The 24775-nt window shown below is 40.2% G+C and overlaps 1 protein-coding gene across 7 annotated transcripts in view; it reads right to left on the bottom strand.

Annotated features, from left to right (window-relative positions):
- TCAIM (T cell activation inhibitor, mitochondrial) overlaps positions 1–24775 on the bottom strand; it is a 75422-nt gene that overhangs the window by 3790 nt on the left and 46857 nt on the right. For 6 of the 7 annotated variants that reach the window (XM_042956473.1, XM_007099039.3, XM_042956472.1 and 3 more), the window contains 5 exons: positions 9665–9787; positions 6298–6395; positions 5927–6018; positions 2485–2717; positions 1772–1903 (listed from right to left, as the gene is read on the bottom strand). In XM_042956473.1, coding sequence (XP_042812407.1) covers positions 1772–1903; positions 2485–2717; positions 5927–6018; positions 6298–6395; positions 9665–9787 — 678 coding nt within the window. Of the gene's footprint in view, positions 1–1236; positions 1388–1771; positions 1904–2484; positions 2718–5926; positions 6019–6297; positions 6396–9664; positions 9788–24775 lie in introns of those variants that run through there. The other variant, XM_042956477.1, reaches the window with a different exon arrangement.

The raw sequence follows: 24775 nt of genomic DNA, 5'->3' as shown, positions 1-24775 counted from the left end.
AACCGGGAGGACACTGGGAAGAGGCGCTGCAGGCAAGGGCCAGCCGGCTGGGGCAAAGTGAGCGAGGGCTGAGTGGAGGGGGTCCTGGCCTGCAGGCCACTGACGAGCCCCGACTGGGCTTCTCACAGAGTAACTCACTCTGGCTGCTCTGATGGTCACTGTATTGACCCGACTCACTGGTAGGATGGAACTTTCGAAAGCTAACCTATGTGAACTGCATTTCTTTTTATCTGACTTCCTCAAAACCTGGTAGCAATACACTGAACCTGTTAAGTGGCCGTTGAGAAAACAGAAGCAGCAGCAACAGTGCAGCCAACAAAACTGTCAGCCCTGACGATGACAGGCTGGCCAGGGCTGCTCCCGAGGGTTCAAGCTGACTCACAACTGAGAAAATCACATCACAAACACGGAGGCTGAGCACCCAGTCAGGAAGCAGGGTGTTTGTGCCATCGGATCCCGCCAACGCAGCTGTCACCAACCCCACAAGCCAAACAAAGATGCAGCTCCTTCACTTAGTTTTTATACGCAAACGATCCCGTTATTTCTTGTCAAAGGGATGACTTCCGTGGCCCTCCTCCACTGCCACCCTCGATCTCTTCTGAATGAGCAACTGGTAGGGACGGAGGGGGTGAGCAGGTGGCAGGACAGGAAAACCTGGAACCAATGCCCCAACGGTACACGGCTCAACGGTCACCTCTACCTTCCGGGTGCCAGTCTCCGTCCTCCTTGCTGCCTCCCCGGACACGTGCAGCCGCCTTCTCTGGGCCTCCGTGGCCTTCGGGGAGCAGTAGCCTTGGTGCTTCTCACTCAGCCCCACCCTGGCCCAGCTACCCAGCGCTCGCACCTCCCACCAGAAACACATTCCAGGACGGCAGGGACCCGGCCTCCATCTTTCTATCGATGGCACCTTTCAGTCATGGCAAATGACAGCTGACTGACTGACTGACTGAATGAATGAATGACTTCTCAGTATCCAAACCTCCTTTGCCAACATCTTTAGAAAAACAACCCTCTTTTGAGTGTAATATCCTCCTTTCTTCATAGTAGAAACATTATTAAGCAGTATCCACTGGCCACAAAACAGGAAACTGTTGGCTAAGATTCCTTCAAAGATACAAACGACACAGATACAGGACTGCTTATGAACTGCAACAATTTTTTACTTGTAATCTCTTCTCCTTTACTTAAATTCAGACGAAGCTTGCTTTGCACCAGTAGGTCTCAAAGTTTTAAACAGAAAACATGCCTGTCATCTTTCTTTCTGATACTCTTATCTTCATTCTGCTCTTGAGTTGACTTTTATATTAACAAGTCTTGCTCCTCAAATTGAGGCACATGGTGGTAATGTAATTTAGACTCTTATATCAGGAAACACCATATGCAATTCCTGGCAGAATAAGGTGGGGGGTAAGTAAACATGGACTATGTACCAATGAATCGATTTTCTAAGTGTAATACAGTTTTTATGTCCCATATTTATGAATTCTGAATATTCAAATTTTTATTTATTTATTATTATTTTTTAATGTTTATGGTTGAATGAGAGAGAGCACGAGCAGGGAAGGGACAGAGAGAGCGAGAGAGAGAGAGAGAGAGGATCCAAAGCAGGCCCTGTGCTGACAACAGAGAACCCAACACAGGGCTCGAACTCACGGACTGTGAGATCATGACCTGAGTCAAAGTCGGACGCCTAACAACTGAGCCACCCAGGAGCCCCTGAATGTTTAATAGACTGACTGGTAGGAAGCGACAGAGGGTTCATAGCACTCACTCTTCTTTCCTCTTCATGTTGTCTCTTGCCTGTTGGGCTTTGGTTAGAATAAACCACTGGAGCTTTGTTGGATCACAGAGGCTTGGGATGTTAAAGTGCCCGAGTTCATGCAAGCTTGGAGCGTATCTGTCACTGTAATGAAATATACACAAAAGGAAAAGTCACTGATCTCTCATCCCCCACTCTGCCCCCAAAGAAAACATGTTGTTAGTCTGATCAGTGATAAGGGAATTTTTCAAGAAAATCCATTTTAAAAGTATAGCAAAATTACATTTTAACTTTTGCTGTCCCCAAAGAGACACTTTCAGGATAACCGCATTCTTCCTCAGTGTATGGCCACCCTCACCTGTAAATGGAGGCAGTAGCCCACTAGACGGTGAGGTGTGCTTTTAAACAGCAAGCACAGGCTGTGAAAACAATGTGTGTACAACAAACACGGGCTACTGATTCAAATTAGTCTAACGCTATAAAGTTTTCCACAGGATTGACTTTGCCTTGAAGTGGCAATGTATTTCAAAAATGTTCTAGAGATTCAATCCTTCAATCCTTTCATGTTGGCTTTTTTAATGTGTAGAGAGTGCTGCTAACAGGAGCGACATTCTTTTCTTTAGTTCCTAAGAATCACACAGTGAAACACAAAACAATTTAATCTACCTACACACACAACACATCTAAGTGAAAGAATAAAAATAATTCTTATTTTAGATATTTACCTGTTAAGGATCATTTTTAAACCACGTAGACTTCGAGGGTGAAAGGGTATTCTATTTTTCAACAGCCGATTATAGAACACATCGAGAAGAGAGTAATACTCTTCAAGTGTCAATACTGGCTGCAACTCTTCGATATAAACCACTTGTATGCCACCTAGAAGATAGCTTATTTGGTCTTCTAACAGCATCAGCCTCCTCCGAAGGTCAAAATAACTTGGCAATCTTTCAAAAAGCTACAGTATTTAAAAAAATGAAAGAAATACTCAGTTTAATAACATAAAACTAAGTAAACATAAAACATAAAACAATGTTAGGATTCCAATTAGTGGTATTGAGAAATTTTAACAAAATTGTTTTTCTAGAAGGAAAGCTCAAATAAGTACTATGACTTAATGTAGGGCTGGAAATATTAATATTCAAAACAACCCACTGTAAATCTTAGGAATTTTTAGATAGGACTGAAGAGATTGCAGAAAAAAAGAAATACGTTCCAAATAAAAATAAGTCCTAAGTACTAACATTTAAATAATCAGGTAAGTGGGGCACCCGGGTGGCTCAGTTGGTTAAGCGTCTGACTTTGACTCAGGTCATGATCTCGCGGCTCCAGACGCGAGTTCGAGCCCCACGTCGAGCTCTGTGCTGACAGCTCAGAGCCTGGAGCCTGCTTTCCAATTCTCTCTCTCTCTCTCTCTCTCTCTCTGCCCCTCTCCCACTCGTGCTCTGTATGCCTCTCGCAAAAACAAACATTTTTAAAAAATTTAAAAAAAATCAGGTAAGAATCTCAAATTAGTTTAAAATGATTATATGGTCTAATAAAGAAGGGTCTGGGAAATAAAGTACATGTAGTTCCCTCCAAGTATATTTCTTCAGAATTTACTTTTAATTCCAACAAAACTCAATTACATGCAATAAATATCACTGAGCACCTACCATGTACCTAAGCACTAAACTGTGTATACAGATTATAAAAGGCGGGCCCTGCTTTTCAGCTGGGGTGCAAGGAAACAAAACAAGAACCAGGATTCTTTGTACTAAGTGCCACGTAAACATGAGTGGACACAGGGGAGAGGTTCAAGCAAAGGTTTCTAAGGAAGTCTAATGTGACCAGTCTGAAAAGCTGAAGAGACAACCAGGATTTAGCAAGAGTTAGATACTTGTGGAAGTGTTTTGGGGGTAGAAAGAAGAACACGTGTAAAGACGGAAGCATGGCAAGGGGGAGTCTGGTGTGGCTGGAGTGTGGCACGCGTGTGGAAAGGAAAAGGCTGAAGACGCGGGCGCGGCTGGACTGGGGAAGGCCCTGGGATGCTGCACTGAGGACTCAGACTTGACGTAAAGAGCTGGGGATGTACACTCGCAGAGGCGTCGAAAGGCATCAAAAACTCTGCGATGATAAAGCAATAGCGGTACACAAGTTATCTGTAACGTATTTCCAACACTTTGTGAAAATAATTTCCCTACCCACTTTTCCCATTTTTTTCTCTTACTGCGTTATCCATGTATGAATGGTAGCTACCTTTAAAAAACTTTTTATTTTCACAGAACATCTTTCATACAGTTTCCCCAACAGTAACATCTAACAAAACTACAGTATACTATCACAACTGAGAAACCGACATTGAAAACAATCCACTGACCTTCTTCAGACTTTATCAGTTTTACTTACACTCGGGTGTGGGTATGGGGGGCGGGGCGGTGTATGTGTGTATATGTAACTGTATCCCATGTGTAGACTGACGTGCCATGACCACAGTCAAGATACAGAACAGTTCCACTCTGTGGATCCTGCACGCCTGCCCATGCACTATCCACGGACCACGGCGGAGAGAGTCCCTCACTCTCCAACCTCTGGGAACCACTAACCTGTTCTTTCTACAATTTTATTTTAAGAACATTATGTACATGGAATCACACAGTATGTAGTCTTTTGATACTGACTTTTTTCACTCAGCACAATGTCCTTTTGTGCCAATCCACCCAAGTTGTGGCTGGTATCAGTAGTTCATTCCCTCTTTTTGTTGGGTAACATTCTGTTGTACGCATGTGTCACAATTTAAACATTCACACGCTGAAGGACATTAGAGTTTTTCCAGTTGTTGGCTATTATGAACATTTATGTACAGGTTTTGTGGGAACATAATTTTTCACTTCTCTAGCACAAATGCCCAAGGGTGCAACTGCTGGGTCATATGGTCACACTTGTTTAGTTGTGTAGCATCACACTCTTCTCCAGACTGCCTGTAGCGCTCTATACCCCCACCAGTGACAAGTGCCAGAATTTGGTGGTGTCATTACTTTTCATCTTAGCCATTCAAAAAAATTGCCATCTGTAGGTCACCTTCTGTGACAAACCTGTTCATGTCTTTTGTTTTTGTTTTTGGATTGTTTGGGGATTTTTTTGACTGTTGAGTTTCAGAGTTCTTTATACATTAGGTATACAGACTTTGTCAGAGATGTGGTTTGCAAATATTTTCTACCAAATATTTGATTTGAATAGCCACTTCACAAAAGCAAGTACGCGGATGGCAAATAAGCACATGAAAAGATGCTCAACATGATGGGTCATTAGGGAAACGCAAATGAAACTCACATGAGATAGAACCATACTCGTGGTAGAACGGCTAAAACTAAAGACAACCATTGCAAATTTTAGCAGTTTCTTAAAAGGTAAAATGCCCTAACATGTGATCCAACTATTCATGGACAAATGTTCCTGGCAGCTTTATTTCCAACAGCCCAAACTAACACAGCTCAATGTCCATCAGTAGGTAAATGGATAAACAGACCGGGGTAGATTTAGATGATCAGATACTAACTACATGGCAATAAAAAGGAATAAATTCTTGATACCTGCAACAGCATGGATGAATCTGAAAAAAATTATGTTGACTGAAAGAGAACAGAACCCGCCCCCCCCTCCCCGCCAAAAAAGAGAAGTATATGCTTTGTGATTCCACTTATAGAAAACTCTAGTAATATAAACTGATCTACAGTGACAGCATGCCAGAGGTTGTTTGTGGAGAGGGTGGTGGGATGGAGGAGAGGGCTTACAAGTAGACACGAGCACACTTTTGTGGGTGATGGATACGTTCACTATCTTGTTGTGGTAATGGCTATTTATACAGGTGAAATCTCATCAAATTATATACCATCTGTGCAATTTATTGTATGTCAATTATAGCGCAGTAAATCTGTTAACACCAAAACAATAGAATGCAAGCCTTTTAGGCGGTGCCTCAGAAAGACTACAAAATTTCCAAATAAAAACTGACTTAAAAATCAGGCCCCTAAGTATTTTAAGTACATGATAGTAAACACCTAATCTGAAAACAGCCGAAACTATGATTCAAGTTGTTTTTTAGTTCATTGACGTAACAACATAGTTTGAGACAAGTGTATGTCTTTGACAAATCAGAGATTCTTTTACTTTTAAACTCTTCCTTACTTTTGTCCAGTGATGATGGACATCCATTGTTCCTAGCATCACATGGCCCACTGCACTCATCCCGGAGCGGTCTGTAAATATTATTGTACATCCTGATGATAAAAACACAAACCCTTTGGTCACTGTCCAGAGATGCTTCATTCACCACTGTGCAAATAATTACTTAAACTTAGCATACAAATTCAGGATTAAATTAGGTAGCAGCTTAAAGGCTAATTTTATGTTGCTGTTTTATTCAAAGGAACACATTTAAAAATTCAGCTGTGATATGGTCACATCTGTAAGGATTTTTAACACTTAGTTTTCCTCCACAAGTTACAGATGTGTATAGCAGCGGTGTGATATTTGAAAAGAAAATGGAAATTGTTTACCTTTTGCATTTTTAAGTGTTTCCAAGTTCTGCTGTGCTAGGCGGCCTAAACTGTGAAGCTGGCTACAGCGATGGGCGATGCCCCAGCCCCTCTGCCACCTAGGACACCAGAGCACAAAGGCACGTTAGCAGCAGGCATCCCTGAGGGAAGAGCCGCGCATTCACCCCAGCTGCTTAATTCCTATGAAAGACAGAGAATTAATTCCTGCGAATGTTTTTTTCAAGTAGTCGTGTTTTCCAACTAGCTCATTATTTTATGAAACAACCAAATGGAAAATGAATGGTTGGCCAGAGGGTAAAAATATTACTACTATGTTCAGGTATCCAAAGATTTAAAACAAGCAAATACAGGGGCATCTGAGTGGCTCAGTTGGTTGAATGTCTGACTCTTGATTTTGGCTCAGGTCACAGTCCCAGGGTCATGGGATAGAGCTCCAAGTCTAGGTCTACACTGAGTGTGGAGCCTACTTAAGATTCTCTCTCTCTGCCCCTCCCCATTCACCCTCTCTCTCTCTCTTTAAATAAAATAAAACAAACAAACAAACAAACAAATAAAGCAAGCAAATACACTATGCTGTTTCTATTTTAAAATAAGGGAATGAGGGGCCCCTGGGTGGCTCAGTTGGTTAAGCATCGGACTTTTGATTTCAGCACAGGTCATGGGTCATTCTTGCTCTCAAAATAAAGTTTAAAAAAAGAAAAAAAAGAAAGAAAAAGAAGAGAATGAAATAGGAAACACTTAAAAAAAATCTTTTCCATCTCCACGTCACTCAAAGATGATGATTTTGTTTTAGATTTAAGTTTTTTTTTTTTTAATTTATTTATTTGAGAGAGAGAGAGAGAGCAAGAGAGCAGATGGGAGAGGTGGAGAGACGGAACCCTAGGCAGGCTCCTTACAGTCAGTGCAGAGTGCAATGTGGGGCTCGAACTCATGCTCCATGATATCATGACCTAAGCCAAATTCAGACACTTAACTGACTGAGCCACCTGGGGGCCTCTGGATTTAAGTTCTGATTAGCAATTCCAGTTAGGTTTATCAGATTCTTTTTATCTTATTCTGGACTAAGTGATTTTTATGACATGTGATCTACTTATTTTATAAATGAACACTAAATCTTAGTGACAAGATGGAACCTGATGTTCACACGATGTTACAGAGGCACTGGTGTGCAAATGTAATATGTAAATATATTATTATTATATAATAATATATATTATATAGCACCGATCTTTAGCAGTGTCTGAACACCCACCCACCTGTGAATTCTAATTCCGTGGCTTACTAGCTCTGTGACCTTGAACAAGTTGCTTCTGTCCTTACTAAGGTTTCCTTTCCATACATGCAAAGTGGGATCACCTCCTCCAGCACAGCATAAATCATGGGGAGAATATATGTGAAGGAGTAAGACTCTCAAAACACGTGCTCAAACAACTTAGGTTCCTTCTTCACCCTATCACTGATTCTGATGAAAGTCATTTCTGTTAAGATTAAACCAATTTTCAAAAATTTTCCTTTAGCCCACAGTTGAAGAAGATATCATTTCAAATAAAATTAACACTGTGATAGAGCTACTAAATACAGTTCCTATTAACAAAGGGTCTTTCACACAGGCTGAATAGTTAGAAACGTCATTGGTTGCAATGCCTCCATCTTTTGGAGGTTTGGGTAATTTTCTAATACTGGAAAGCCATCATGCCCATGGTCCTCAAATGTTTCGGTCTCAGAACGCTTTTGCACTCTGAAAAATGGAGAACCCCCAAGAGCTTTTGTTTATGTGGCTTATATTTATTGATATTTACCATGGTAAAAATCAAAGCTGAGAAACTTCTACACCATATTGTAACATAATGCTTGTTTCTTTTTATGTTTAAGAAATCCTTAAAAAAATCCTTTTATTTTCCTAATCCCAGTCTCTTTGATAGATCATTTAGAATTTGCATTAGAAAAAGTTACTTTTATGTACAGGAATTTATTTTACAAACTTTTAAAAGGGATCTTGTTATTCGGCTGGAGCTAGAAAAGTCCGTGCTACTAGATTGTGGAATTGGAAGAATGCCCTAAAACAAAGCAGGGCCTAAAAATATTGACCTGATGATCAAAGAGCAGCTATCAGCACAAAACCCAACACCCCACACACCCCAAGTCCACACGTTTTCCTTGAAATCTGAATTCTCTTATAAAACTATGATTTGAAAAAAAACCCAAAACCCACTATGATTTGAACATACAAGAACAGAACATATACATCTTATCAATACCGGGCAGGCACAAAGAAAAGGTGCTATTATGGTACCCAAAGAATCATTTCAGTTCGAAAGAAGAAAAAGCATCCTGTTAATCAGGGTTGAAAACAACAAAGCAGGTTACAAGAAACAGTAATAGCAATGTCCAAGCGTCACACTGCACAAGTTTTTTTTTTTTTTAATATGAAATTTATTGTCAAATTGGTTTCCACATGACACCCAGTGCTCATCCCAACAGGTGCCCTCCTCAATGCCCCTCACCCACCCTCCCCTCCCTCCCACCCCTCCATCAACCCTCAGTTTGTTCTCAGTTTTTAGGAGCCTCTTATGTTTCACAACAGTTTCTCAGAATTCTCCTAATGGGGAGTCCTCCCTGGTGGGGAGTCCACCAGGCCCTGCCCTTTCTCTTCCTTACCATTTTAACAGCTGTTAAATCTGTTTTTATAATAAACACCTACATGTATCTTTATGTACCTGCAATTTCCAGGTTAATGAAAGCTTCTTTAAAAAGTCATGTTGGGGCGCCTGGGTGGCTCAGTCAGTCAGACTCTTGATTTCAGTTCAGGTCACGATCTCACGATCGTGAGATTGAGCCCCACATTGGGCTCGGGGCTGGGCATGGAGTCTGCATAAGATTCTCTCTCTCTTTGTCTCTCTCGCTCTCCCTCGGCCCCTCCCTTGCTAGTGTGTGCTCTCTGTCTCAAAAAAATTATATATATATTAAAAAAGGTTATGTTATAAAACATGGAACCGAGAATACAACACCCATTTTCTCTCTCCCTTCATTTTAAACTTGGATACTGATCTCACATGATAGAGGAATAATTATTTTTTATATATTATGTGCATATGGAATAGATATTTTTCTTATAAACATTACTTTAAAAAATTAAACTGCTATGCTAAAAATGTCAGTATCTAAACTTTAGTTCACTGTTTTCAGCAAGAAATTGATCATTTTCTTACATAGATGAACATTTGACAATTTCTGAAAAAGATGACTGAAGATTATTTAGTAATCAGAATAATTAAATTCAAGATGCAAATATCTAACTGCTGGAAAGCTTGACCAATAGGTAGCACCTGCTTACTCCCATCTCCAAATTAGGCTCTGCCTTTGTTACCTGATGTCCGAGAGCTGCAGCTGATTAGACAGGTCATCTTTTAGACGATCTAGTTCTTTTCTAAGTGGCAAACTGTTCTTCAACTTTCTAACTGCACTTTTCCCATTGTTATCTAACCAGGATCTGGAAAGAAAAAACAGACATACACACTTTGTAATACTGACTATAATGCAAATATTTCTAGTACTAAAAGATATAAGCACTACCGTAAAGTAGCCCCAGTATTAAACTGAGTTTCCAACCAAGCCTTTACCAAATTATAAGCAAAACACCAGGTGGGGAAGAGTCGAGCACAGCCCACAGTAGCAGAGTGGACGGGGCATGTGGTAAGGTGGAAGCAAAGGAGGTGGCAGTGAGCCCCAGGGGAGTAAACAGACAGGTATTTTTGGAGACTCTGGGGTAAAAACAAAAACAAAAACTGGACTGGTAAGGTCTGGCCACTGCGGGCCTTGGATAGAGCTATGGGGGAGTAAACACTGAGAGCTCAGGGAATTAATGATGAAGATTAAACTAAGGAAGGAGCTGGAGTCTACACAGCTAGAACCCACAAAGTAGTCTTTGCAAGTTCCTTCAGCCACGGGCATTGCCTTCTCAATGTCACCAGCACCATTAGCTGTGCCTTCTGAGTCTGACTCTTTCACCTTATTAGTTTGCCCATCTGCTCTGGTTAGAAATGTAGCTCTGCCGTCTCACATGGACATGGCTGATGTGTGTGAGTGACGGGCTAGTGCAGCCTACTGAAAGGCGTAGCACATGTGACTGATTCTGAAGTATCCTGATGTTTGAAATCTTTATCCCATCTCTAGAAATCCAGCAACAGGTTTAGCATAATTAAAATTTAGTTTTTTTTATATACAAAGGAAGTTATCAAAACTAGAGTAGGATTTAAGAGGTGCTGGCATGGGGCGCCTGGGTGGCTCAGTCGGTTAAGCGGCTGACTTCGGCTCAGGTCATGATCTCGTGAGTTCAAGCCCCGCATCGGGCTCTGTGCTGACAGGTCAGAGCCTGGAGCCTGTTTCAGATTCTGTGTCTCCCTCTCTCTCTGTCCCTCCCCTGTTCTCTCTCTGTCTCTCTCTGTCTCAAAAATAAATAAACGTTAAAAAAAAAAATTTTAAGAGGTGCTGGCAGAAGAGACATTTTAAAAATGATCAAAGTTGATAATCTTGAAACCAATAAAATCTTCTGCATTTATCCAATGCCTGATACTGTGCTGTGCTGAGATATAAGGAAGATAAAGTCGCTGTGTAAAGGAAGACACACCTACTAAGGAATACAGAGATAAAAAATTAGGATAGATGAGCCTTTGTGAGAACAGAGGAAGAATGAATTCTGTCTGTAAGAGTCTGTGGAACAGGTGATATGTGACCTGGAACCTGAGAGACGTGTCAGATGTTTCCAGGCAGATTACTGTCGGGGGAAGGGCAAGCCAATCATGCTAGTGCGCTGGGAACCGTGAGGTGAATCAATGTGCCCAGATCATATAATGCCCCGAGGGAGGGAAGTATGAGATGAGACTAGGGAGGAAGGTGGGAGGACTTGCACATTGGGAGAAGGAATTGGGACTTTATCCTCTAAGTAAAGGTATTCAACTTTTAATTAATTTTTAATTCAGTAACTCTGTATAGTAATTAATAACTCTTCCTACTCCCTTTTTAAGAATATTGGCAAAAATTTTGTCATCGGTGCATAATGGGATAAATAAGAAAATAAATAAAAATATCTTATTTCACCTCACTATTATAAGCTATTGCATTATAAATTTTCAAGATTTTCCTCATTTATTAATGTTATTCAACTTATTTTAAATCATGTAAGAGAAAGCATGATTTGTTGACAAATGAATCATCAAAGAGCATGCCATATTTGGTTGGAGACAAAATGTCTTAAAATGTAGGCTCAAATATAATCTTATGACTATATGCTCATGACCTGACTTTTGGAATTCTTACATTTAGTGTATAAAAATCAGCTGGTTTAGTTTAACAGTTTTTGTGTGTTGTTTCTAAACACTGAGATAGAAATGAAGCTTCTAAACACAGTATTTACTACATACATGTAGATAAAGATACATGTTTCCTAGCCTCAGCCATGAGGGGTTTGGGAGCTACGGAGCACATTTATCCGCCCCAGACCTCAGATTCTAAAAACCATTCCTTACTAAAAAGAATGAGAGCTTCCTGGCAAAATGGCTGAATCAAACATTGGGGCATGGACAGTCCAGATGAGCCTGGAACGACTTAATGAATCAGAAAGCAAAACTTCCCAAGGAACGATAGGGACATAGGAGCCAGCTTGAAGGGATGATGAAATTAGAAAATTGTTATATGGATGCTATCATTTAATATGTGATTTAGGCAAGAATCATCCATTAAGATTAGGGCTAAGGGTGGGGCGCCTGGGTGGCGCAGTCGGTTAAGCGTCCGACTTCAGCCAGGTCACGATCTCGCGGTCCGTGAGTTCGAGCCCCGCGTCAGGCTCTGGGCTGATGGCTCGGAGCCTGGAGCCTGTTTCCGATTCTGTGTCTCCCTCTCTCTCTGCCCCTCCCCCGTTCATGCTCTGTCTCTCTCTGTCCCAAAAAAATAAATAAAAAACGTTGAAAAAAAAAAAGATTAGGGCTAAGGGGTAAGAATGCGGTGAGTAAAAGGATATCTAAATAGCTGTATCTCTTCAAAAGCAACTAACCGAAAGGAAAACTTTACTATGGAAAAACAGAGGTAATCATCTTACTCATTTTTTTTTCTTTAGTGCACTGGTTGGACCCTCTAAGACATGTAAGTTATAAAGGGGGACAGCAGTCTTGTTGCTGGCCAGCTTGTTTCTCCTCTCATCTGCTTTCTATTTTTCAAAAATTCCCCCAAACATGCCTCTTACTGACATTCCTTTGCTTTCTCTCACCAACCTCCATGAACTTTCATAAATTCCTAAGGATCTGCAGGCTACCAAAGAGAAATGCTTCTCTGGATAATGCATGAGTTATTAAGGGGAATGACAGGATAAAATTGAATATGTAGGTTAGGGGGAATACAGAATCTAGGATGCAGGGAAGAGAAACCAACAGCACCAGATCCTTTAGGAAGTTACAATCTAGGAGAAAGTAGCAATGCAGATTTCCATTAAGTATTTTTGAATGATCTTTTTCTCCCTTAAGTAAGAACTATGAAAACAAACTGGAATAAGTCAAGAGCTACATTTACTTTAAAACTTGTCTGGACATACCCTCCCCCTAACTTCTGTCCTATGACTGGCCAGTGTACTTTTTCAGTATCTCTTTTTGAGAGATACAGTCTGTAGAATAATTTCTGTAAGTGTTTCATTTCCTCCATTACCTTATTACCTCATGAGGGAAAGATAAGTCATCCCTTACCTAATGTTGTTTTAAATTCAAACTTCAGATTTTCAATTTCATCTCAGGAGATCACTAGACAACCTACATTTTCACTATGCAAATTAAACCATAAGGCAAAGAGAAAAGTGTATTTTCTTGTCCGATATGGAGACACATGGTTATCCTGACTGTCCATGTTCTAGAACTAAGAGACAGAATTCTATGTTATTCTCTAGATGGATTTAAAAAGGACATTAAGGGCACCTGGTGGTTCAGTCAGTTAAATATCCGAGTCTTAATTTAGGCTCAGTACATAATCTCTGGTTTGGGAGTTCAAGCCCTGCCTGCTCCCCCGCTGACGGTGCAGCGCCCACCTGGGATATTTCTCTCTCTCTCTCTTCCCCCTCCCCCCCCCCTTTATCTGTCCCTCCCCTGCTCATGAGCTCGCTCTCAAAATAAATAAAAAACATGTAAAAAATTTTAAAAAACCAAAAAGGACAATTAATGCCTGAATTTGCCATAAAAATAATTTAAATTCTTAATTTTACAATCATAGTCATTTGTAAAATTTGAACACTTGATTTTTAATGGGGAAAAGTCCATTCAAATTATTATTGAGATTAAAGAGCCATCTTATAGTTATTCTATAATAAAATACAGTTAAACCATACTTTAAATTTTTTTAAACATTTATTTTTGAGAGAGAGAGAGAGAGTGTGTGTGGGGAGGGAGGGTGGGGGACGCACAGAGAGAGAGGGAGACACAGAATCCGAAGAAGGCTCCAGGCTCTGAGCTGTCAGCACACAATCCACGCGGGGTTGAACTCACAAACTGCCCACATCAGATGCTTAACCGAGTAAGCCACCCAGGTGCCCCTAAACCATACTTTTTTTTTTTTACTTGAAAAAACTTTTTTTAAATGTTTGTTTATTTTTGAGACAAAGAGCGTGAGCAGGGGAGCACAGAGAGAGAGGGAGACCCAGAATCTGAAACAGGCTCCAGGCTCTGAGTTGTCAGCACAGAGCCCGATGCCGGGTTCGAACCCACGAACTGTGAGATCATGACCTGAGCTGAAGTCGGAAACTTAACTGACTGAGCCACCCAGGCGACCCCGCAAACCATACTTTTTAACCTTTACTAGTCAAGAACTTTAAGAAATGTTGAAATTTCTTATTATAAAAATTTATCAAAAATGAAATAATCCAAATAAATAGTATTCATGAATATGTTTTTTAAAAATAGTAATAGTTTTGTGTTTAAAACTTTATTGATGCACTAAAAACCATAAGATGCCTCGGAATACACCTAAGCAAAGAGGTGAAAGACCTATACTCAGAAAACTATAAAACACTGATGAAAGAAATTGAAGATGACAGAAAGAAATGGAAAAAAAAAAAACATTCCATGCTTATGGATTCAAAGAACAAATATTGTTTAAATTTTTTTTAATTTATTTTTGAGACAGAGAGAGACAGCGCAAGTGGGGGAGGGGCAGAGAGAGAGGGAGACACAAAATCCGAAGGAGGCTCCAGGCTCCGACCTGTCAGCACAGAACCTGACGCAGGGCTCAAACTCACAGACTACGAGATCATGACCTGAGCCAAAGTCGGACGCTTAACCGACTGAGCCACCCAGGCGACCTTTTTTTAAATTAAATTTTATTTTTTTTTGAAGAACAAATATTGTTAACATGTCTATATTACCCAAAGCAGTCTACACATTTAATACAATCCCTATCTAAATACCACCGGGCATTTTTCACAGAGCTAGAACAAACAATCCCAAAGTTTATATGGAATGACGAAAGACCCAAATAGCCAAAGCAATCTTGAAAAGGAAAAGCAAAACTGGAAGCATCGCACTTTTGAACTTCAGGTTATATACGGAGCTGTAGTCATTGATACAATATGGTAGTGGCACAAAAACAGACACAGATTGTTTGTTTGTGGGCTCTGGGCTGACAGCTAGGAGCCTGAAGCCTGCTTCAGGTTCTGTGTCTCCCTCTCCCTGCCCCACCCCCACTCACATGCACACTCTCTCAAAAATAAAAATTAAAAAAAAAAGGAGAAGAAGAAGACATAGTGTAGGAGCGCCTGGGTGGCTCGGTCGGTTAAGCATCGGACTGTTGATTTTGGCTCAGGTCATGATCTCACCGTCTGTGGGATCAAGCCCCATGTCCGGCTCTGTGCTGACAGTGCAGAGCCTGCTTGGGATCCTCTCTCTCTGCCCCTCCCCTGCTTGTGCTCTCTCTCTCAAAATAAATAAATAAACTTAAAAAAAAAGGAAGGCGTTGTGTATACACACACACACACACACACACACACACACACACACAATGGAATATTATTTAGCCATAAGAAAGAATGAAATCTTGCCATTTGCAATGATGTAGATGGAGCTAGAGAGTGTAATGCTAAGTGAAATAAGTCAGTCAGAGAAAGACAACTCACTCATATGTGGAATTTAAGAAACAAAATAAATGATCATGGGGGGGAAAAGAGGAAAACCAAGAAACAGACTCTTCACTACACAGAACAAACTGATGGTTACCAGAGTGTTAAATAGGCGACAGGCATTAAGGAGGGCACTTGTCATGAGCACTGGGTGTTGCATGGAAGTACCGAATCGCTACCTTGTACACCTGAAACTACTATCACACTGTTAACTGGAATTTAAATTAAAAAATAAATAAAAATAAAAGTTTTACTGAAATGTAATACACACACCATGCCTGTCGTGTATATTCTCACAGTTGTGCAATCACCAGTACAATCAATTTGGGGATACTTTCATCACCCTAGTAAGAAACACGTAGCAGGGCGCCTGGGTGGCTCGGTCGGTTAAGCATCCAACTCTTGATTTCAGCTCAGGTCATGATCCTACGGCTCCTGAATTCGAGCCCTGCATGGGGCTCTGTGCTGACAGTGCCGAGCTTACTTGGGAATCTCTCTCTCTCCCTCTCTCTCTGCTCTTCCCCTGCTCTAAATAAATAAATAAATAAATAAACTCAAAATAGAAAAAGAAATCACGTACCTATTAGCAGTTACTTCAATACTCACTTCCACCTCTAAGCAACCACTAATCTACTTCCTGTGTCACAGATTTGTCAATTCTATACGCTTCACATAGAGGGAAGCATTCAATATGTGGTCCACTGTGACTGCTTCTTTCTCTTAGCGTAATGTTGTCAAAGTTCATCCATGCTGTAGCATGTATGAGTACTTCCTTTGTTTTTAGGGCCAAGTACTATTTTCACTGTATGAATATACTACATTTCACTTAACCATTCATCCATTGATGGACCTTTGGGTTATTTCCACTTTTTGGTGATTATGAATAATGCTGCTATGAACAAGTTTTTATGTAGACGTGCTTTTTTCTACATCCTTCCCAATACTTGCTATTTTCTTTTGATTATAACCATCCTAGGCTATGAAGTGTTATCTCATGGTAGTTAATTTACTTGTTAGACCTTGCCTTGGTTCCAAAAATGATTTTATTATACTTATAATAAGAAATATGAAACATGTATTGTTATAAGATGCAGGGAAAGAGAAAAAATGCTGGTAATGAAATGAAGCCACAGGGAAGTGGTATATAGAAATGAATACAGGAATATCATGTACAGGGTCTAAAGTTGGACTGCAGACTGAAGACAACTGTTTTAGTTCTTAGGCTAATGATTCTTTTGAGATAAAAATATTTCACTAACTCAAGAGAAGTTCAGTTTTTCGTGGATACAAGAGGACGAAAAGGACAGCCATGATCCAAATCGAGTAAAGTTAAAATGGCATAAATTTCAAACTCTTAGGCCTCAAACTACATGGAACTACATGACATTTACACCACAGCTTTTCAAACTTCTCTGATGGCAACGCACAGTAAGAAATTTTAAATGGTGACTCAGTATACACACATACACATATACATACATGTTTACACAGAACTCAAACAAGTATTTTCAGAAACATTGAAATTTACTGAAAATATATATTTAAAAAAATGTTTAAAAGGAAGAACACAAAGCAACTTTGCTGGTCCCAAATCACTAAACTGTGTCATGACTTGTTATTTGAAAAACACTGACTTAGCCTGTAAACAAGGGGAAGAATAAATAAAGGCATGATAGGAGTTAAAATTTCCAAACGTTCTATAGAAATAATTCCAAAGTTATAGTTGTCCAAGGTGTCATTTCGTGGACAAAGATTGATTTACAACTTAGACACTGAAGGTGAAAAAAAAACTACTTGAGCAAAATTAAAATGGAGAAAACAGAAGTCTGACATTTATTGGTCTTCCAGTATCTGATAGAATAGCATTTCAATGATCCTTCTACACTTTATGTTTTCTCAATGGGAAAGATATTACATATGGGATTATTTTATTTTGTTTTCAAAGTTTATTTATTTTGAGAGAGAGGGAGAGAGAGAAAGAGAGAGGGACAGACAGAGAGGGAGACAGTGAGAATCTCAAGCAGGTTCCGCACTGTCAGCATGCAGACTGATGCGGGGCTCGATCCCATGAACTGTGAGATTATTACTTTAGCTGAAATCAAGAATTGGACACTTAACCGACTGAGCCACCCAGGTGCCCTGGGATTATTTTGTTTAGACATAAATGGATCCTGTTGGCTCCTTCCAAATACAAATTATATAATTAAAACCCATTTTTGTTATAACAGTATTTGATAATCAGAGAATATATTCAAAATATGAACATACTAAAATCTACAACATGGAGTGGCATTTCCTAATCTTTTTGAGACTGGTAAATTCCTATTACAGTATATAATTAAAGAAAACTCCTGAGGTATTAAAAATTTAATTTTATCCTTTTTATATGGTTATACAGTAAAATGAGTTTGAAGTAAGCTAAAGCATAGTTTGTTGAGAAATTCAGAATTACACAGCATGTCCTAAAATGTGGATTGAAATACAGTTACCAGATGTAGTATTAAAACAGATTAAATGGAGCTTCTATGACCTGATAATTCTTCTATTTAAAAAGCAATCCCACCTGATTTATTTTCACAATTTCTGTGCTTTATTTCATAATAGTAGGAGAATACTTCAGCCTGCACTTCTCAACAAAAACAGAATTATTGAAAAAATTAAGTCTAAACTAAGTAACATTGCTGCTATATCTTCTCTTTTTAATATTATATCCTAAAATATTAGAAGTATCTTAATGTGCTTTCCAAAATGAATTTTGATCCAGTGAATGTAATTTATCAATCAAGTGAAGATTAGTTTGATGTCAATTTGATACTCCTTCTGACTATATAATTCAGTATGTGCTCTGATTCTTCTTCTGCAACCTACATATATAAGATGAAATTAAACAATACAAGAATACAAACAAAAACTTAAACTGCAGAATGGCCAAAATGACCATGGTGGCCAATAAGTTTTGGTTGAGTTATAGGCACCCTAAATCTTACTTATCAAGTGGTGTCACACAATTCATGAGTTGAAAGCTTTAAAATGGTTCAACAATTTTGTAATTATTTTTAAAATAATTACTAATTTTTTTTAAATTTTTCAATATATGAAGTATATTGTCAAATTGGTTTCCATACAACACCCAGTGCTCATACCAAAAGGTGCCCTCCTCAATACCCATCACCCACCCTCCCCTCCCTCCCACCCCCCATCAACCCTCAGTTTGTTCTCAGTTTTTAACAGTCTCTTATGCTTTGGCTCTCTTCCACTCTAACCTCTTTTTTTTTTTCTTCTTCCCCTCCCCCATGGGTTTCTGTTAAGTTTCTCAGGATCCACATAAGAGTGAAACCATATGGTATCTGTCTTTCTCTGTATGGCTTATTTCACTTAGCATCACATTCTCCAGTTCCATCCACGTTGCTACAAAGGGCCATATTTCGTTCTTTCTCATTGCCACGTAGTACTCCATTGTGTATATAAACCACAATTTCTTTATCCATTCATCAGTGGATGGACATTTAGGCTGTTTCCATAATTTGGCTATTGTTGAGAGTGCTGCTATAAACATTGGGGTGCAAGTGCCCCTATGCATCAGTACTCCTGTATCCCTTGGGTAAATTCCTAGCAGTGCTACTGCTGGGTCATAGGGTAGGTCTATTTTTAATTTTCTGAGGAACCTCCACACTGTTTTCCAGAGTGGCTGCACCAATTTGCATTCCCACCAACAGTGCAGGAGGGTTCCTGTTTCTCCACATCCTCTCCAGCATCTATAGTCTCCTGATTTGTTCATTTTGGCCACTCTGACTGGCGTGAGGTGATATCTGAGTGTGGTTTTGATTTGTATTTCCCTGATGAGGAGTGATGTTGAGCATCTTTTCATGTGCCTGTTGGCCATCCGGATGTCTTCTTTAGAGAAGTGTTTATTCATGTTTTCTGCCCATTTCTTCACTGGGTTATTTGTTTTTCGGGTGTGGAGTTTGGTGAGCTCTTTATAGATTTTGGATAGTAGCCCTTTGTCCGATATGTCATTTGCAAATATCTTTTCCCATTCCGTTGGTTGCCTTTTAGTTTTGTTGGTTGTTTCCTTTGCTGTGCAGAAGCTTTTTATCTTCATAAAGTCCCAGTAGTTCATTTTTGTTTTTAATTCCCTTGCCTTTGGGGATGTGTCGAGTAAGAAATTGCTACGGCTGAGGTCAGAGAGGTCTTTTCCTGCTTTCTCCTCTAGGGTTTTGATGGTTTCCTGTCTCACATTCCTTTATCCATTTTGAGTTTATGTTTGCGAATGGTGTGAGAAAGTGGTCTAGTTTCAATCTTCTGCATGTGGCTGTCCACTTCTCCCAGCACCATTTGTTAAAGAGACTGTCTTTTTTCCATTGGATAGTCTTTCCTGCTTTGTCAAAGATTAGTTGGCCATACGTTTGTGGGTCTAGTTCTGGGGTTTCTATTCTATTCCATTGGTCTATGTGTCTGTTTTTGTGCCAATACCACGCTGTCTTGATGATTACAGCTTTGTAGTAGAGGCTAAAGTCTGGGATTGTGATGCCTCCTGCTTTGGTTTTCTTCAAAATTACTTTGGCTATTTGGGGCCTTTTGTGGTTCCATATGAATTTTAGGATTGCTTGTTGTAGTTTCGAGAAGAATGCTCGTGCAATTTTGATTGGGATTGCATTGAATGTGTAGATAGCTTTGGGTAGTATTGACATTTTGACAATATTTATTCTTCCAATCCATGAGCAGGGAATGTCTTTCCATTTCTTTATATCTTCTTCAATTACCTTCATAAGCTTTCTATAGTTTTCAGCATACAGATCTTTTACATCTTTGGTTAGATTTATTCCTAGGTATTTCATGCTTCTTGGTGCAATTGTGAATGGGATCAGTTTCTTTATTTGTCTTTCTGTTGCTTCATTATTAGTGTATAAGAATGCAACTGATTTCTGTACATTGATTTTGTATCCTGCAACTTTGCTAAGTTCATGTATCAGTTCTAGCGGACTTTTGGTGGAGTCTATTGGGTTTTCCATGTAGAGTATCATGTCATCTGCAAAAAGTGAAAGCTTGATTTCATCTTTGCCAATTTTGATGCCTTTGATTTCCTTTTGTTGTCTGATTGCTGATGCTAGCACTTCCAACACTGTGTTAAACAACAGCGGTGAGAGTGGACATCCCTGTCGTGTTCCTGATCTCAGGGAAAAAGCTCTCAGTTTTTCCCCATTGAGGATGATGTTAGCTGTGGGCTTTTCATAAATGGCTTTTATGATCTTTAAGTATGTTCCTTCTATCCCGACTTTCTCAAGGGTTTTTATTAAGAAACGGTGCTGAATTTTGTCAAAGGCCTTTTCTGCATCGATTGACAGGATCATATGGTTCTTATCTTTTCTTTTATTAATGTGATGTATCACGTTGATTGATTTGTGAAAGCTGAACCAGCCCTGCATCCCAGGAATGAATCCCACTTGATCATGGTGAATAATTCTTTTTATGTGCTGTTGAATTCGATTTGCTAGTATCTTGTTGAGAATTTTTGCATCCATATTCATCAGGGATATTGGCCTGTAGTTCTCTTTTTTTTACTGGGTCTTTGTCTGGTTTAGGAATCAAAGTAATACTGGCTTCATAGAATGAGTCTGGAAGTTTTCCTTCCCTTTCTATTTCTTGGAATAGCTTGAAGGATAGGTATTATCTCTGCTTTAAACATCTGGTAGAACTCCCCTGGGAAGCCATCTGGTCCTGGACTCTTATTTTTTGGGAGATTTTTGATAACCAATTCAATTTCTTCGCTGGTTATGGGTCTGTTCAAGCTTTCTATTTCCTCCTGATTGAGTTTTGGAAGCGTGTGGGTGTTTAGGAATTTGTCCATTTCTTCCAGGTGTACAGTTTGTTGGCATATAATTTTTCACAGTATTCCCTGATAATTGCTTGTATCTCTGAGGGATTGGTTGTAATAATTCCATTTTCATTCATGATTTTATCTATTTGGGTCATCTCCCTTTTCTTTTTGAGAAGCCTGGCTAGAGGTTTATCAATTTTGTTTATTTTTTTAAAAAACCAACTCTTGGATTCGTTGATCTGCTCTACAGTTTTTTTAGATTCTATATTGTTTATTTCTGCTCTAATCTTTATTATTTCTCTTCTTCTGCTGGGTTTAGGCTGTCTTTGCTGTTCTGCTTCTATTTCCTTTAGGTGAGCTGTTAGATTTTGTATTTGGGATTTTTCTTGTTTCTTGAGATAGGCCTGGATTGCAATGTATTTTCCTCTCAGGACTGCCTTCGCTGCATCCCAAAGCATCTGGATTGTTGTATTTTCATTTTCATTTGTTTCCATATGTTTTTTAATTTCTTCTCTAATTGCCTGGTTGACCCACTCATTCGTTAGTAGGGTGTTCTTTAAGCTCCATGCTTTTGGAGGTTTTCCAGACTTTTTCCTGTGGTTGATTTCAAGCTTCATAGCATTGTGGTCTGAAAGTATGCTTGGTATGATTTCAATTCTCGTATACTTATGAAGGGCTGTTTTGTGACCCAGTATGTGATCTATCTTGGAGAATGTTCCATGTGCACTCGAGAAGAAAGTATATTCTGTTGCTTTGGGATGCAGAGTTCTAAATATAACTGTCAAGTCCATCTGATCCAATGTATCATTCAGGGCCCTTGTTTCTTTATTGACTGTGTGTCTAGATGATCTGTCCATTTCTGTAAGTGTAGTGTTAAAGTCCCCTGCAATTACCACATTCTTATCAATAAGGTTGCTTATGTTTGTGAGTAATTGTTTTATATATTTGGGGGCTCCCGTATTCGGCACATAGACATTTATAATTGTTAGCTCTTCCTGATGGATAGACCCTGTAATTATTATATAATGCCCTTGTTCATCTCTTGTTACAGCCTTTAATTTAAAGTCTAGTTTGTCTGATATAAGTATGGCTACTCCAGCTTTGACTTCCAGTGGCATGATAAATAGTTCTCCATCCCCTCACTTTCAATCTGAAGATGTCCTCAGGTCTAAAATGAGTCTCTTGTAGACAGCAAATAGATGGGTCTTGTTTTTTTGTGCATTCTGATACCCTATGTCATTTGGTTGGAGCATTTAGTCCATTTACATTCAGTGTTATTATTGAAAGATATGGGTTTAGAGTCATTGTGATGTCTGTAGGTTTCATGCTTGCAGTGATGTCTCTGGTACTTTGTCTCACAGGATCCCCCTTAGGATCTCTTGTAGGGCTGGTTTAGTGGTGATAAATTCCTTCAGTTTTTGTTTGTTTGGGAAGACCTTTATCTCTTCTTCTATTCTAAATGACAGACTTGCTGGATAAAGGATTCTTGGCTGCATATTTTTTTCTGTTCATCACATTGAAGATTTCCTGCCATTCCTTTCTGGCCTGCCAAGTTTCAGTAGAGAGATCAGTCATGAGTCTTATAGGTCTCCCTTTATAAGTTAGAGCCTGTTTATCTCTAGCTGCTTTCAGAATTTTCTCTTTATCCTTGTATTTTGCCAGTTTCACTATGATATGTCGTGCAGAAGATCGATTCAAGTTACGTCTGAAGGGAGTTCTCTGTGCCTCTTGGATTTCAATGCCTTTTTCCTTCCCCAGATCCGGGAGGTTCTCAGCTATTATTTCTTCAAGTACACCCTCAGCACCTTTCCCTCTCTCTTCCTCCTCTGGAATACCAATTATGTGTATATTATTTCTCTTTAGTGCATCACTTAGTTCTCTAATTTTCCCCTCATACTCCTGGATCTTTTTATCTCTTTTTCTCAGCTTCTTCTTTTTCCATAATTTTATCTTCTATTTCACCTATTCTCTCCTCTGCCTCTTCAATCTGAGCCGTAGTTGTATCCATTTTATTTTGCAGTTCATTGATCACATTTTTTAGCTCCTCCTGGCTGTTCCTTAGTCCCTTGATCTCTGTAGCAAGAGATTCTCTGCTGTCCTTTATACTGTTTTCAAGCCCAGCGATTAATTTTATGACTATTATTCTAAATTCACTTTCTGTTATATTGTTTAAATCATTTTTGATCAGTTCGTTAGCTGTTGTTATTTCCTGGACGTTTTTCTGATGGGAATTCTTCCATTTCCTCATTTTGGAAAGTCCCTGGAGTGGGGCAGGACTGCAGGGCACTTCCCCTGTGCTGTCTTGAATAACTTGCGTTGGTGGGCGGGGCCGCAGACCTGATGTCTGCCCCCAGCCCACCACTGGGGCCACAGTCAGACTGGTGTGTGCCTTCTCTTCCCCTCTCCTAGGGGCGGGATTCACTGTGAGGTGGCGTGGCCCATCTGGGCTACTTGCACACTGCCAGGCTTGTGGTGCTGGGGATCTGGCATATTAGCTGGGGCAGATCGGCAAGGTGTACAGGAGCAGGAGGGACAGGCTCAGCTCGCTTACCCTTCGGAGACCCGCTTCTGGAGGGGCCCTGCAGCACCGGGCGGGAGTCAGACCCGCTGGACGGATGGATCTGCAGAAGCACAGCGTTGGGTGTTTGTGCGGTGCAAGCAAGTTCCCTGGCAGGAACCGGTTCCCTTTGGGATTTTGGCTGGGGGATGGGCAAGGGAGATGGCGCTGGCGAGCGCCTTTGTTCCCTGCCAAGCTGAGCTCTGTCGTCCAGGCTCAACAACTCTCCCTCCCGTTGTCCTCCAGCCCTCCCGCTCTCCAAGCAGAGCTGTTAGCTTATAACCTTCCAGATGTCAAGTCCTGCTTGCTGTCGGAACACACTCCGTCCGGCACCTCCACTTTTGCAAGCCAGACTCAGGGGCTCTGCTTGGCCGGCGGGCCGCCCCTCCACCCCAGCTCCCTCCCACCAGTCCGTGTAGCGCGCAACTGCCTCTCTGGCCTTCCTACCCTCTTCCGTGGGCCTCTTGTCTACACTTAGCTCCGGAGACTCCGTTCTCCTAGTCTTCTGGCGGTTTTCTGGGTTCTTTAGGCAGGTGTAGGTGGAATCTAAGTGATCAGCAGGACGCGCGGTGAGTCCAGCGTCCTCCTCTGCTGCCATCTTCCCAGGATTCTCAATAATTACTAATTTAAAAACACTAATAATTGAAGCAAGAATTGATAGATAACGTTCTGGCTTTCATGATAAAATCCCCTGGAATCCTTACTGGGAAAACTAACATAAAACAAACTGTTGAAGAAGCCCTCAGAGAATGCCTTCAAAGTGGGCAATTATCTGTGTTTGGGAGCAGGTCAAGACTGGTTTGAAGGGGCTCAAAGGGGCTTGAAGCGGCCCAAGGGCATAGCAACCCACTTGACTTCCAATGTAGCCTCTGCACGTAATTCACCTTCAATCATCTTTTATTTTTCTAAACTTTTTTTCTAAATCATCACTTTCTATCCTACCATGACTGCTCTTTGT

This window comes from Panthera tigris, chromosome C2 (genome assembly GCF_018350195.1).
Source record: "Panthera tigris isolate Pti1 chromosome C2, P.tigris_Pti1_mat1.1, whole genome shotgun sequence".
Classification (NCBI taxonomy): domain Eukaryota; kingdom Metazoa; phylum Chordata; class Mammalia; order Carnivora; family Felidae; genus Panthera; species Panthera tigris.
This window is presented reverse-complemented; position numbering and strand designations above follow the sequence as displayed.